Source organism: Giraffa tippelskirchi, chromosome 1, assembly GCF_054371585.1.
Source record: "Giraffa tippelskirchi isolate mGirTip1 chromosome 1, T2T-mGirTip1v1.2.pri, whole genome shotgun sequence".
Classification (NCBI taxonomy): Eukaryota; Metazoa; Chordata; class Mammalia; order Artiodactyla; family Giraffidae; genus Giraffa; species Giraffa tippelskirchi.
Window position 1 is genome coordinate 51,890,393 of NC_137275.1, and position 14,485 is coordinate 51,904,877.

A 14,485-nucleotide genomic window follows, 5' to 3' on the forward strand; every position below is an offset into this window, starting at 1 on the left:
ATAAAACCATGATCAAAATTCAACCAGGTCCTCAAGGCCAGGCCAGGACAAGGGACACAGTTAGCTCCCCAGTCTGATACTCAGATGGACATGCAGAAGCAGAAGCCTTCCCATATCTAAAGGTACTCTTTGTTGGCAGCAACTACTTTTTTTTTCTTCTTAGCATGCAGATCTTAGTTCCTTGACTAGGGATTGAACTCATACCCTCTGCATTGGGAGCATGGAGTCTTAACAACTGGACCACCAGGGAAGTTCCCCAGAAACCACTTTTTAGCCTTAATCCCTCTTTGGTTTACTTCCAGAATGCTGGTATGATTCTGTGAACCTTTTTGAAGCTAATGAAAACACAAAGTAATTAGCCACTGGCATGTGAAGGCTTTTGCTTCGTTTCTCTTATAAGTGATTTCTTAAATGTATTCATGCTCCTGAGCATAAGATCTCATTCTGCATATTGATCCTGGGTTCAAGCAAATAGGCGTGCTTATTTCAGCAGAACTGCCCAGGGCCTGCACAAGAAACACTCAAACACAAAGACTTTTTTTGTGGTCTTTTTTTTTTTTTCCTATGTTATTTTACTTTTTTATTGGAGGATAATTGCTTTACAGAATTTTGTTGTTTTCTGTCAAACCTCAACATGAATCAGCCATAGGTATACATATATCCCCTCCCTTCTGAAACTCCCGCCCCATCTCACCCCTCTAGATTGATACAGAGCCCCTGTTTGAGTTTTTTTTTGGTCTTTTAAACAGGTGTGTGTGTGTGTGTGTGTGTGTGTGTGTGTGTGTGTGTGTGTGTGTGTGTGTGTGTGTGTGTGTGTGTGTGTGTGTGTGTGTGTGTGTGTGTGTGTGTGTGTGTGTGTGTGTGTGTGTGTGTGTGTGTGAGTGTGATTTGGGGAATCAAGGGAGTGAATGGAAATAATGGGAGCAGGATGCATAAACCAAGGTGGGCACCTGGGCCATGGAAGATGAATGAGATTGAGAGTCCAAGGGGGGAAGAAAAATCATAACTGGTCCCTAAAGTCAGCCAAAGTGGACAGACAGTATTTAAGTGGACAGACAAAGTGGAGAGACTGCTGTATTTAAGGTTGGCCTCCCTTGTCACCCAGGGTAGATGCTGAGGAAAAGAAGTCTCCCCAGTAACTGTGCTTCTTCACTCTCCTCTGTTCTGATGGGGTGGTTTTGGGAGCCACATAGCACTGTCTCAGAACCCTGAGAGGAGCAGGGTGAGGGTGAGGGAGTAGGGAGGAGGGGAAAGAGTCTGGGCTGGTGGGTGGCAAGCAGAATCCACCTGCTGTGGCTGCCTGCGGAGCAGGACAGAATCAATCTCATTCAAGGTTTCAAGGGCCCTAGTGACTGCCCAAGATACCTGGGTCAGCCAACCTGCCATCCTGCCCTGCCCCTAGACGATCAGGCTACCACCCAGGAGCACAGTGGCTGGTCCGGTCATGAAGCATCTTCAGGCTGAGAATGTGAGCCAGGCCCTGAGTGTGGCTTGGTTTTTAACATTATAAAAATGTATAGCTTTAATGTACTTAGACATGTGAAATGTGGGCCTCAACCGATACTCATGCTTGTGGGTCCTGCAAACGGTAGGGATGGCCACAAAAGGTCAAAAGAACATCAAATTTAGGTCAGTATTTTCAGGGAATTCACTTATATAGGTCAGTAATGTGTCTCTTTCTTATTCTATTTTTCATACCTTAGAAATAAGAATGTATCTCTTTAGGATGCCCTTTTCCCCACCCCTGCCCAGGGGGGACAAGAACAATTTGACAGTGTTGTTCCTGTGTCATTAAGATGGAAATCAATGAATTACGTTATACTGGGTGATGCAACCCTTCTCCATCCTGCACAGGCACTTAGGAATTCCTAAGGTGAGACAATTTACCCACAGAGAAGAATTAGTTTTGGCTATGGTGGGCCTCTTGCATCAGCCACTGGGAAGGATTTATTCATCTATCAGGCATGATGCTAGAGATTTGTGTGTAATCATTTCAAATGAAGCTCATCACATCCTGAAAGGAAAGTATTACTATCTCATTGTATGACCAAGGAAGACAAGTTTCAGAAAAGATTTATAGCACCTTCAGGGTCATATGGTTAGCAAGTCTGTAATCAAAGGTACATCAATGATTGTGCGGTGACCCCTGGGTAGCTCAAGAAATGCTACAGTTGACTGTCCCATAGAGGAAGGCTCCAGATTCAATGGGAATTTCAGAGAGTGAGTAAGGGTGACAGGCCCAGCGCCAGAAACACTCAGCTCAGAGAAGAGTCAGGTCTACGGAGAGTGTTCAGGCAAAACTCAGGAGTGGGGAATTTTTACAGTGTCATGTGACTTGACATTTTAATTAGCAAATGCTTTTTTTCATTTCATCAAAATAAAAAATTGAAAACTAAATGTACAGTTAATATTATTCAAGATACTGACTGTGAGGAGTATAACTCAGACAGCTTGGGTCACCCAGACACAGGCCAGGCTGGGCCCTATATGCCAGTAGTCTACTGTGTTAATGTACTGTCCCATTGAGAAAAAAAATTTTGAAAAACATATTTTTTAATTAAAAAATTTAAAAATGATTTTTGAATGCCTGCAGAAGTTACATATTTTATTACTTTTTGATTTTACTTTCCTGATTTGCCATTTTGTTTTCAACTTTTCAAAACGATAATCCATGTCTTTCTTCATGACTCAACTGATAGCATTATACACAACTTACAAACATTCTTTTCCAATCAAAAGTTTGGAGCCCATTTTGGATTGAATCCTAAGTGAATTAAACACCTTATAAATTAAAATCCACTAAATGCATGATCTTATTTCTTAACAGGAGTTACTTACAGGTGTAGTTACAGGTGACTTTTCACTACTTGGAGAATCCACTGTACGGAAAGAAAGGGAAAAAAGATCACAAGGTGAGTAGCTTCTAATTGTCTTTCTTCTTGATCCTCTTCAATGGAGTGTGGTTCCTACAAAAGCTTCAAACCAACTTTTTTTTTGTTAAGCCAAGAGCACTAGAGAATCATGATAAAGCAGGCCTCTGAAGTAGCTTGTACCCATCACCAAGAGAAGTCACAACCAGTATAATATGATTGATCACAACAATTAGCACCAGGTACTAGACTACAGAAAGCAAAATCTATTCCTCTGAGTGCTGCCTGTAATGCACCTCGCACTCTGGCTTGACTGACAGCCCCCACTGTCTGACGTGGAGAAGGAGCCCAGAGGCCAGATGTCATCAGGAGGTAGAGAGGGTGACACAGTTAACAAGAGAACCGTGACCAGCTCCTGCCAAATGCTTCTATTTTTTATTTGAAAAAAGAAGAGGACCGTAAAGAAAGAGGTAAATATTGTTTCTTTGGATTTTCAAAATCAAAGTAAAATTCCATGAGTTTTCCCCCAATTTTAGTATTAACTGGTGCTGATATCAAAGAATTAACTCTGCTAACTGTGTGCCCGAAACAAGCTTTCCACGCCCCACCCCCCTGGAATCAGAAAGGAAGAAAAGTACCAGACAGCACTGGTTGCCCACAGCAAGGGTTTTTGCACAAAAGAAACAGAGCTCCCCAGTATGCATTTTACCTGACTGGGAGAAAAACTGGGAACGTCGCCAAGAGTTCTGAACTCTCAGCGGAATGCTGGCAGTGCCAGGCGACTCTAGATGAGATGGCAGAACAGAACAAACAGAAAACCATGAAAACAGGGGTGAGACTTGAATAGAACTGTGCTCCCAAGTACTAACGGAGGTCTGGCTGTCGTCAACACAAGGACCGAGGGTGAAAGAATTTAAAGTACATCTTTATGTATCAGCAGACCCCAACCTTTTTGGCATCAGGGACGGAATCTATGGAAGACAACCTCTCTACAGACTGGGAGGAGGGGATGGCTTCAGGATGATTCTCATAAGCACTGCACAGCCTAGGTCCCTCGCATGGGCACTGCACAGTAGGGTTTGTGCTTCTATGAGAATCTAATACCGCTGCTGCTCTGACAAGAGGCGGAGCTCAGGCAGTAATGCGGGCAATGGGGAGCAGCTGTAAACACACATGAAGCTTCACATGTTCGCCCACTGTTCACTTCCTGCTATGCAGCCCAGTCCCGGTTGGAGACTCCTGTTATATATGTTCTTTATAAGTACCTATATTTAAGAATCTAAGTATCACAATAAAACAGACACAAAACCCAAAGATGTGGACAAAAGTCAATAGATGGGTAAGTTTATGCTATTGTTTGCCTTTGGTTTGGATTTTAGGGGCTCATACTTAAAGGTGATATTTAAGATGCTGAATCTCAATATGGAGGGAGAATGTGCTACGCAAGGGCAAAATGCATGGCTGACATTGCTTTTGGAGAGCACTAGAAAAACGTATAAAGACAGCAGAGATGAGTTCAATTATTTTTACACACTTTACAAAGGTTATTATGGAAGTCTGTGATGGCAGTTACATATGTGTGCAGCAAAAGGGTGTATATGTATGTATCTCTAATGGGGTAGCATCAAACAGACAGAAGCTCAAGGCAAGCATTTGCATCCTGAACGTTTGTGCTGGGCTCATCTGTCATCATTCTCGATGCAAATAAAGACATCAGTTTTTAAAATGTGCACATATTTCCCTGAAACATCCATTTGAGCTATCTTTCTACTCTTGGGAGACAGTTGAGAAAAGGAAATTGTCATCTTTAAATGTATTTTATGAATGTTTTTGGAGTATTTAAAGATTATTTATGCACTGTGTATGTTGGAGGGAAATCTGTGGAGCATCACTAGGGCCTCCAGTAGATCTGTGGTAGCCTGTCTGATTAGCCGAGAGACAGAGGACTTAGTGGTGATGGTGGTGACATCACCATACTGGGGACAGAATATTCGGTGTGGCTCCCAGACTCCTGATCCCAACCCTACAGGCTCCTCTGGACTTGATGTGCAGCCTCTGACTAGCAACTTAAATGTGCACTGACTTTTTATATCTGGGCAGAGCCCTATACTTCCCCCCTAATTAAAGACAAATCATGTCTTTTAAGAATACATTTATCAGAGGCCTTTTGCTTCTTGAAAGATACAAAGAACTTGATACACTCCAAACAAGTATCAGTTATTTTTATATCTACCAGTGATGTCCTTGGTGCACAATTTAAACACATACTTCAAGCCAGTGGTTTCCAGAGTATGATCCCTGTGTCTGCGGCAACAGCCTCAACTTGGGGAACTTGTTAGAAATGCAAATACTGTGGCCCCAGGCCTGACTCAATGAATCAGAAACGGCAGGGGTAGAGCCCAGAGATCGGTGTTTTAACCAGTCCTACAGGGGACCCTGTCATACACTCGTGCTTGAAAATCACTGCTTAAGCTATATCTCTACAATATAAACACTCTTCTTTTAAGGAGAACATTTGAGAAAGGTTTATTCCTGCATAGTACCTTGCTTTACACTTCCACTCCTATTCAACCATTCTGCAGCTCCTAGATTATATTATAGCGCTTATTCTGGGCCAGGTATTAAGCTAAATGCTTTTCTCTCTTTTTTTGTTTATCCTATCTAATTCTTCCAATGGCCCTACGAAGTTTGAACTATTATTATTTCCAGTTTACAGATGACAGAGATTAGAAAGAACTTAGTGGGTAAGATCACACAGAAAAGAACCAGAAGAGACAGAATCTGAATGTGGGGCTTCTGTCTCCAGAGCCTGCAGCTGTAATTACAGTTCCATGAGCCACACAAGAACTTGGAACACGTGTATGACAAATATAATCTCATCTTGAAGAATGATTTTGGAAATGCTCTAGTGCTACTGAATGTTATTTTTTTATCATTCACCTTAGATAAAGCATGAAGTAAAGTCTCTTAATTCAACAGCACATTTTACAAAATTGAAATGCCTTTCAACAGATAATGAGATGGAAAAATACATAAGACAGACTAACTAATTAATATGGCTTAAAATATCTACTTCCTTTTTATATTACTTATCTACAAAAAAGTGCTAGAGATAGGGCAGAATTAAAATCTAAATGTGAACAATTCCTGGCCCAGTTGGGAGAATTTATTTTTGTCCATTCCCTTCAGGACAGGAGGGCTGACAAATTTAAATCAAATGTTTTGAAGATAGTATTAAACTTGTTTCCACATTTAGAAGAAGTTAGTGATCATCAGTACCTATGCCAATTAATTCCCTCCTGAGTACTTCCTGTTATGCAGTTAGAGACTAACTTATTTCCCAGCCTTCAACAAAGACTAATGGAAGCCAACTCAGATTCTGCCAAATAGCTGCCCAGCGTTGAAAAGAAAAGTAACAAATCCCCAGTCACAATGACCTGTACAATCTCCCTTTGCCTGGATTGATAAATCTATAAAACGTACTAGGGAAAGTACATTAAAAAAGAAAAACAAGAAATCTTACAGTTTTTGCCTCCTGAAGTCTAGCCATTTTCACATCACACCAGTAAAGAGAAAGAACTCACGCCAGTAAAGCCAGTGGTCTGTCTCTTGTGAAGCAGTCCCTACAAATCACGGAATCCTCAGGCCCCATCACTCCACTGTTCACATCCTTAAAGCTCCTTTCTAGTGGTGTGGGAACATGCAGTTCTTACCAAGATAAAGGGATTCAAGCTGGGCTTCTAAAGAGCAAAGGGGGTGAATTCACAAGTAAACAGGGCCTAAAACCCTGTTTGCAGTAGTCACTGTCATTCTAACACCTTCATAAGTCCTTAAACACCCAATATTTTTAGAGGCTACCACTGTCCACATTATATCAAAAGTATGAAAATGTATCAAACAAATGATTTATATTAAGATAGATCCTCAGTCTATATATATGTGTACAATAGATGTGTATATATATATATTCTTGGCATAAAGATTTTCGGAAAGCTTAAAGTTTTGGTTATGAGTAATACATTTAATCTATGATCATGAATGATATCTCAGTAATCATCATGCATATCCAGGAACTATTACAGAGTAAGGAAATCTGACTTCCCTCCAAAATCACAGTCAAATCATTGTGAGTTGTTGTCAAATTAAATGAATATTTTTAAGAAGACTAGAGATTAATAATTAACAATTAATGAAGCTGACATGATAAAACTATTAAAGTTTTTGAATTTTTATTCTGTAATTTTTAAAACATTTTAGAGGTAATACAAATTATTTTCAGGTATTAAACACTTGTGTAGGCCCTACTGCACCTGGCTGACAAAATGGTCCCAGCAGCTGGGGTTCCCGGTTAAGCCAAACAGAGAATGTAGCCCCAGCTCTCATTCTGATGTTATTAATTCAGCCGTCATGGACTCTGGGAAAACCCAATAGCTAAAGGTACATCAATATAAAAAAAGGAATCTATCTTTATAATAAAGACTACTTCACTACAAATGGACCTAGCAGAACATGTAGAACTAAAACAAAACATTTCCTTCTTTTTACCTTGAGAATTGAGATTTGGCAAAGGTGACTGGTTGGTTTCAGGCATTTTGTCTAGAAATGGAAATGTCAGGGTTGCTTCTGGCTCAGGAGATTTTGGCTTTACCACCTGGAACACAGGCAACAGACATAAGCATCATAGGTACTGGCCATTAACAAATGCACAGGTGGAATAAAATGTAAGGATCCATGGCTATTACATAAGCAAATAAGCCCAAACATTAAAATTGTAAATAGAAAATGTTGTCCCTTCTCCAAACCCCCTTCATTAATACAGAGTTCAGTTTTTCATAGAAGTCAAACTACAGCATAAAAATTTGATGATCACTTTGTTTCAAATTTGATGATCACTTTTCGAAGGTTATGACCAACCTAGATAGCATATTTAAAAGCAGAGACATTACTTTGCTAACAAAGGTCCGTCTAGTCAAGGCCATGGTTTTTCCAGTGGTCATGTGTGGATGTGAGAGTTGGATGGTGAAGAAAGCTGAGCGTCGAAGAAGTGATGCTTTTGAACTGTGGTGTTGGAGAAGACTCTTGAGAGTCCCTTGGACTGCAAGGAGATCCAACCAGTCCATCCTAAAGGAGATCAGTCCTGGGTGTTCATTGGAAGGACTGCTGTTGAAGCTGAAACTCCAATACTTTGGCCACCTCATGTGAAGAGGAAAAGACCCTAATGCTGGGAAGGATTGGGGGCAGGAGGAGGAGAGGACAACAGAGGATGAGATGGTTGGATGGCATCACCGACTCGATGGACATGAGTTTGGGTAAACTCTGGGAGTTGGTGATGGACAGGGAGGCCTGGTATGCTGCGATTCATGGGGTCACAAAAAGTCGGACACGACTGAGAGACTGAACTGAATTGAACTTTCTTCAAACTCAGAAGACAACATTCTGTCTTTGAGATTATGCATCACTCTGTCTCATTTTCTCATTGGGATTAACCAGAGTTTCATGGTACTACATAATACTGAATTTGTAATGTCAGGAAGTAAGATGTTCCACATAAGATTAAAAATTTTTTTAACTATGTTAGTGTTAAATATTAAAGTAATATTACATTCTAATGGGCATTATTCTTGAGATGCTACATAACTTCCCACAAAGTTGTGCAAAGCACATTAAAGACAATATACTGTGCTTGTTGACAAAGAAGCATTATTGTAAATAACCGTGATATCAAACAGTGCCACAGGGACATTGCCCCTAAAGGATTTTTGAAGCATGTTAGCCCACATAACCTTATAGTAAATAGCTCCAAAATTACAGGCTTTAAAAATTTTTATGTTTGGCTTGTAAAAATAGATGTTTCTGGTTATTGCTATCGAATGGCCTTTGGTAGAACACTTCCTTACAATTTGTTGCTTCTAATCAACTGATTGCTGACTGAACAGATAACCAAACTGACAACTAATATTAAGAGTCAGAGATCGGCATGAGAAGCGCGGCTGTGTCAGTTCATGTCCTTTCAGCTCTTACAGGACCTTCTCTGATTCATTGGCTGGTGGCCTTGAAGAGATTAATTTGATGGCCAGTGGGTCAATGAGGTTCTAGAGCACTTGTTTCATCATAAGTTTATCTCTTGTTTGGTCCTTGGGATGATTCAATGTCTAGAATTTCTTCTCAGTAGGATTTTATTTTTCTTGCTGACTAATATATTCGACCCTAGTGGAATCCTGAGGAAAATACAGTGAGTCATTCTGTATTATGGAGGTCAAGCAGATGTCCAAAATGAACTTCAGTGTTAAACATGCAGCAAAACTTAAGACCGAGACTTACCAAAGTTGACAACCCTCAAATCTTAACCTCATACCATTTTCCCCATAGTGGAGTCTGACACAAAGCTGTGTCAGATAATGCCTGATTGTAAGTGAAACAGTTAATGATCAGCAGAAATGCTCAAAATAACCACTATGTAAAAGGTCAGACTGTGTGCATTGCTACTTGGATTTGTAAAGGCAATACTCTCTAAGGAAGTCAGAAAATAAAAGCTGTTGCAACCACTGTCATCATCTTGCCTTCTTTCTCTAAAAGATAACTGTGCAATAGGGAAAGGAGAAATTCACATGGTGTGAAAAGCATTGGGTCCAAAGACCATTATTCCATTTGCTAATCAACTAGCGGAAATTCTTAACCTGGGGTCCACAGAGAAGAATTCATGTGATTATATGTACTTTGTACCACTTGATACCAAGGAAAACTTGGTAATCCTGTGCATTTTATGGTTTAAACAATATTATTCTGAGAACACTGTTTGTCAGATAGACAAAGGGTATATGGTGCGTGTATGTACACACACACAGAGTTAAGAACCCTTGAAAACAATTTTTTTCATAGTCCTTACACAAGGGACTCGAGAGCTCCCTTGCCCCTTCTGCCAAGTGAGGACACAGCAAAAGGATGGCTGCTTATGAACCAGGAAGTGGACTCTCACCAGACACCAAATCCATGGGTGCCTTGATCTTGGACCTTCCAGCTCTAGAACTGAGAGAAAAATTTCTGTTGTTTATAAGCCACCCAGACTATGGTTTTCTGTTATATCAGCCCAAATGGACTCTACAGATATCCTTCTACACACACTTATTTTTTTTTTACAGTGAACATGTATTATATTTCTCTTTATAAAAGTATACATTTTAAAGATAGAAAAAAGATCAGGAGAGAAAATAAACCTTCATTGTGAAGCAGTGCTGCGGCAGCAGCCGGCAGCAACATGCAGCCATGAGAACCGCGGCCGTAACGGCTTCAGTCCACCTCACCTTTTGTGACAGCACCAGTTCCACCTTTCCACTCATTTCATCTTCTGGCTTCTTCTGCTCTTTCTCTTCTGGCACCTCATTCTTCAGCTGAGGGCTAGGGGAAAGCTCCACAAAAGCCACAGTAGGGCTGGATCTGGTCACAGTTGTTGTAAAAAGCTGCGGCTCTGAAATGGAGTTACATTCAGACACATAAAGGAGATGAAAACTGTAATAAAGGCTCAGTTCTGCCATACCACAAAGTACACTGAGTACATATCTTGTCCTGGGCAACGTGGAGCTGGATCACAGTGTGATAAGAGGTACAAAAGAGCCTCGGATGCTAGGATTCTCTAGGCTTTTTCATGGTATTATTTAAAAAATCAAGCAACATAAAACATATCACGGTGAAAACCTACATTCTGAATAAGAGTCCCAGTTAACATATGAATAACACTACATGAAACAAAACGCTGACATAGAATATTAAGAGAGGTGGGTTGGATGGAAGAACATTTACAGATAATTTCTATCTAAATTTCTATCCAAATGAGTGGCAACCTGACTCTTCCTTTTGTATTTCAATACTCCTTTTTAACATCAAGTTTTTGTAACAGGAATGTGTTAACGGTTGTGTAGTTTATATAATACAATGAAAATTGTGTTCTTGAATATATAAAGTGGGTGAAAAAGTCACCATCTGAAGGGGCATGTTGAAGCGTGGAGGTACAGTCTAGTTTGAAAAAGTATATGCTAAAATTTTTAGTAATGACATTTCATTTATTTTAAGATGCTGTTTAAAAATAATTTGGTATTAAAGGAGGGTGAGAAGTTTTCATGTTTTATCAAAAGAAAAATGTGTTAAAAATATTGAGCAATACTGCTTTAGGAAGAGTTAGTCTCTACTTGAACTCACTATTCATATTTGTAGCATTACCTTATTCTTTCAAATTATTCACCAGTTTTGCTGTTTCAGGATCTATTTTTATGATATATTTTATACCTGCTATTTTAAATTGCTATTACTGTGTTAAATATAACATTCAGTTTTTAGCATTACTTATTTTGAGAAATAATAAGGAAGCAAAGACGCTAAAGCCTTGCTTTTTTACAAGATAAATCATACGGTCAGAATTTCCCCCAGGATGCCACTAGGTGGCAGCACAACCACACCAGTTACAGACTCTCCTCCTTCATTAACCTTTTTTATTTTCAATATAGTTTAAGAGTTACCATTTATCTTTAAAATTAGTCTGTTATAAAAACAAACCTGATGAGGCAACTTCTGTATTCCCTTTTTCTGTTTCTTCACCATCATTTTCATCTTCTTGACTGTTCGCTTCAGTTTCTTCAGTGGTTGCCTAAAAGAAAGATTTTTTTCCCACCTTGAATAAATTATCCCTTTGAAGGTTCTAAAACGTGAAGGATTCCTTTCTGTTTTTTCAAGTAGTAATTTTTAGGCCAACAAGGCAAGCTGCCTCTATGAATTCAGTCTCTCCTACTTCCAAGGCAGCTTCATGGTGAAAGGCTGGTTTTGTCAGGAGACATTCCGCAGAGGAGAACAGAAGTGCTGAAGCAGCGGCACATCGTGAAGGCACACACATCCACGACCTCCAGCCTCCTCTGACTGCCTCAAATGCACATCCCCACTTTTTCCTTCCTTTCACCACCAAATTTTCAAAATCGTAGATTCCACCCACTTCCTCCCAAATGCCTTTAAAGTTGGCTTAGGGTCATAACACATGTGAAAAAACATATTTCAAGGATGCAATTAACCTCTCAGTAGCTTGCCTTCAGCACAGACACCAGTGGCCCTTAGCATTGTGCGTTTTATTCTCGGAGTTCTCTCCCTTCCTGCGCTCTCAACCACTCTCTGTTACCCAAGTTCTGATTCCCATTCTCTCTCCCCTTCCTTCCCTTCCTCCCTTCCTCCTCTTCTTTTACTGGTGATTCCTTTCCTTCTCATGAAAATATGGGTCATTCCTAAAAACTTCAACTATTTTCCTCCATCTCTGCAGGATCACCTTCAAATGCATCCAATTTTCCCATGAATTCATCACGACATTCTCTATCCATTTATGACTTGTACTTTCATCTCCAGTCCGGAGAGTCCATTAGAGCTTCAGTTCAGCTGAGCTGACCATCAGCATCACGGTAAATGATGCTCATCCTCAACACGCTAAAGCTCCTCCTCCAAATCTGATACTTTCTGTTTATGGCATTTGTTTTCCCCAACATACAAACTCAGCTTTGAAGTGTTTCTTAACTCATACTTCAAGAGGGTCCATCTTTTGTCAAGTCTAACACAATAGTCTTCATGTGCATCTCTTTCTGTTTCTACAACCAGGGCCCAAGTTTAGCCTTTACTTCCTTGTTCTTCCACTAAGGTGACTCTTTGATTTGTTGTCTAACCACTTGGCACATCACCGTGATGCTCCTCTCCCTCATTAGTACCTCAATTGTATCAGTTTTATGCTTGATTGAATTAATAACATTAAAAGAATTTGAAACAACCTAAATGACCAACAGTTGGCAAATGGTTGAATGAATTACTGTATATCCATAAAAGGAAACACTGTGCAGTTGTAAAAGTGCTGAACAATAGTTAATGATATGTGAAAATACTGTCTAACGTTAAGTTAAAAAAATGTGACGTGTACATATACTACGATGCCTACATATATAAGATTTTATATATACTATGTGTATGCACAAACATACTTGCTAATAAGTATATGAAAATTATATAAAAAGACAGTAAGGAAATACACTAAAATGTTAACAGTGATTATTTTTAATGTTCTTAAATTTTGGATGACTTTTTTTCTTTTAAAATGCATTTTCTGTATTGCAAAGTGTTCCATGATTACTATGTTAAATATTGCCTCTGTAATGAGAACACAAAATCAGTGTAACTTTAAATTACCTTCAGTTGGAAGCCAGCTGACTCTAGAGTGAATTCCAAAATTCCCCCAGTGATATTACAGTAAATGAAAAATAAATAAAAGTCTGAATTAAATGTGGGCTAGAATATCCCTCAATAACCAAAGAGAATAAGTTAAAGACTATGGTGGCTTTTTAGTAACAGTGTCTCATTGTAAAGGGCTAAAGTTCAATTTTTAAAGCGTACGTGAAAATTTTATAAATTTTAAGAGGTTTTTAAGATAAAGAATAAAACTGGTTTCAGAAAAGGCATTATTAAATACTTTGTAAAATACTGCTGTGGGTTCTCAAAAACCTATGAATTTATTGGTCTGTCACAAATATACACATTTTACTCATAAATCAAAGTTTCTCTTTCAAGTTACAAAAATGAAAGCACTTTAAAGTTAATTCTTTGGTGGAAAGTGTTACTTAATTCTTTAAAAATAAAGAAAATTTATGCAAAGATGTAAGAATGGTTCAATATATGCAAGTTGATAAACATGATACATAAACGTAATACAATGAAGATAAAAATCATATTATCATCTCAACAGAAAAAGCATTTGACAAAATTCAACGTCCTTTCATGATAAAAACTCTCAACAAATTAGGTATAGAAGAATGTTGTTTAGTTGCTCAGTTTATGTTTGACTCTTTTATGACCCCGTGGACTGTAGCCTGCCAGACTCCTCTGTTCATAGGATTTTTCAGGTAAGAATACTAGAGTGTGTTGCCATTTCCTTCTCCAGAGGATCTTACCGACCCAGGAATCAAACCTGCATCTCCTGCATTGTAGGCAGATTCTTTACCACTGAGCCACCAAGGGAAGTCCATAGAAGGATGTACCTCAACATAATAAAGGCCATAACTAACAAGCTCATAACTTACATCTTACTTAATGGAAAAAAGCTGAAAGCTTTTCCTCTATGATTAGAGCAAGTCAAGGCTGCCCGTCCTCACCACTTCTATTCAACGCAATACTGGAAGATCTAGCCAGAACAACTAGGCCAGAAAAAGAAATAAAAGGCATGCAAATTGGAAATAGAGAAGTAAAACTGTTCCTGTTTGCAGATGAAATGATCCTGTATACTGAAAACCCTAAAGACTTCCCACCTCCCTCAAAGTGTTAAAACTAAAAATGAAGTCAGTGAAGCTGCAGGATACAAAATCAATACAGAACTATATAAAAATTAAATTTTAAAAAATCCTATTTACAATAGCATCAAAAATAATAAAATACTTGGGAATAAATTTAACCAAAAGGTAGAAGATATGTGTGCTGAAAATGATAAAACATTGATGAAAGAAATTGAAGATGACACAAATAAATGGAAAAATTTCTTGTATTCATCAACTGGAAGAAATAATATTGTTAAAATATCCACATTACCCAAAGCAATCTACAGATTTAAT

General features: G+C 38.9%; 1 protein-coding gene and 1 long non-coding RNA gene across 51 annotated transcripts in view; one reads left to right on the forward strand and one right to left on the reverse strand.

Moving 5' to 3' along the window:
* Window positions 1-14,485, reverse strand: part of LIMCH1 (LIM and calponin homology domains 1) — a 385,789-nt gene that overhangs the window by 21,283 nt on the left and 350,021 nt on the right. For all 50 annotated transcript variants that reach the window (XM_081591125.1, XM_081591084.1, XM_081591077.1 and 47 more), the window contains 4 exons: window positions 11,418-11,508; window positions 10,172-10,335; window positions 7,416-7,521; window positions 2,839-2,879 (listed from right to left, as the gene is read on the reverse strand). In XM_081591125.1, coding sequence (XP_081447251.1) covers window positions 2,839-2,879; window positions 7,416-7,521; window positions 10,172-10,335; window positions 11,418-11,508 — 402 coding nt within the window. The remainder of the gene's footprint in view (window positions 1-2,838; window positions 2,880-7,415; window positions 7,522-10,171; window positions 10,336-11,417; window positions 11,509-14,485) is intronic.
* LOC145545932 (uncharacterized) lies at window positions 534-4,975 on the forward strand. Its single transcript, XR_014082345.1, has 2 exons — window positions 534-793; window positions 883-4,975. It is a non-coding gene; the product is annotated as an uncharacterized LOC145545932 (long non-coding RNA).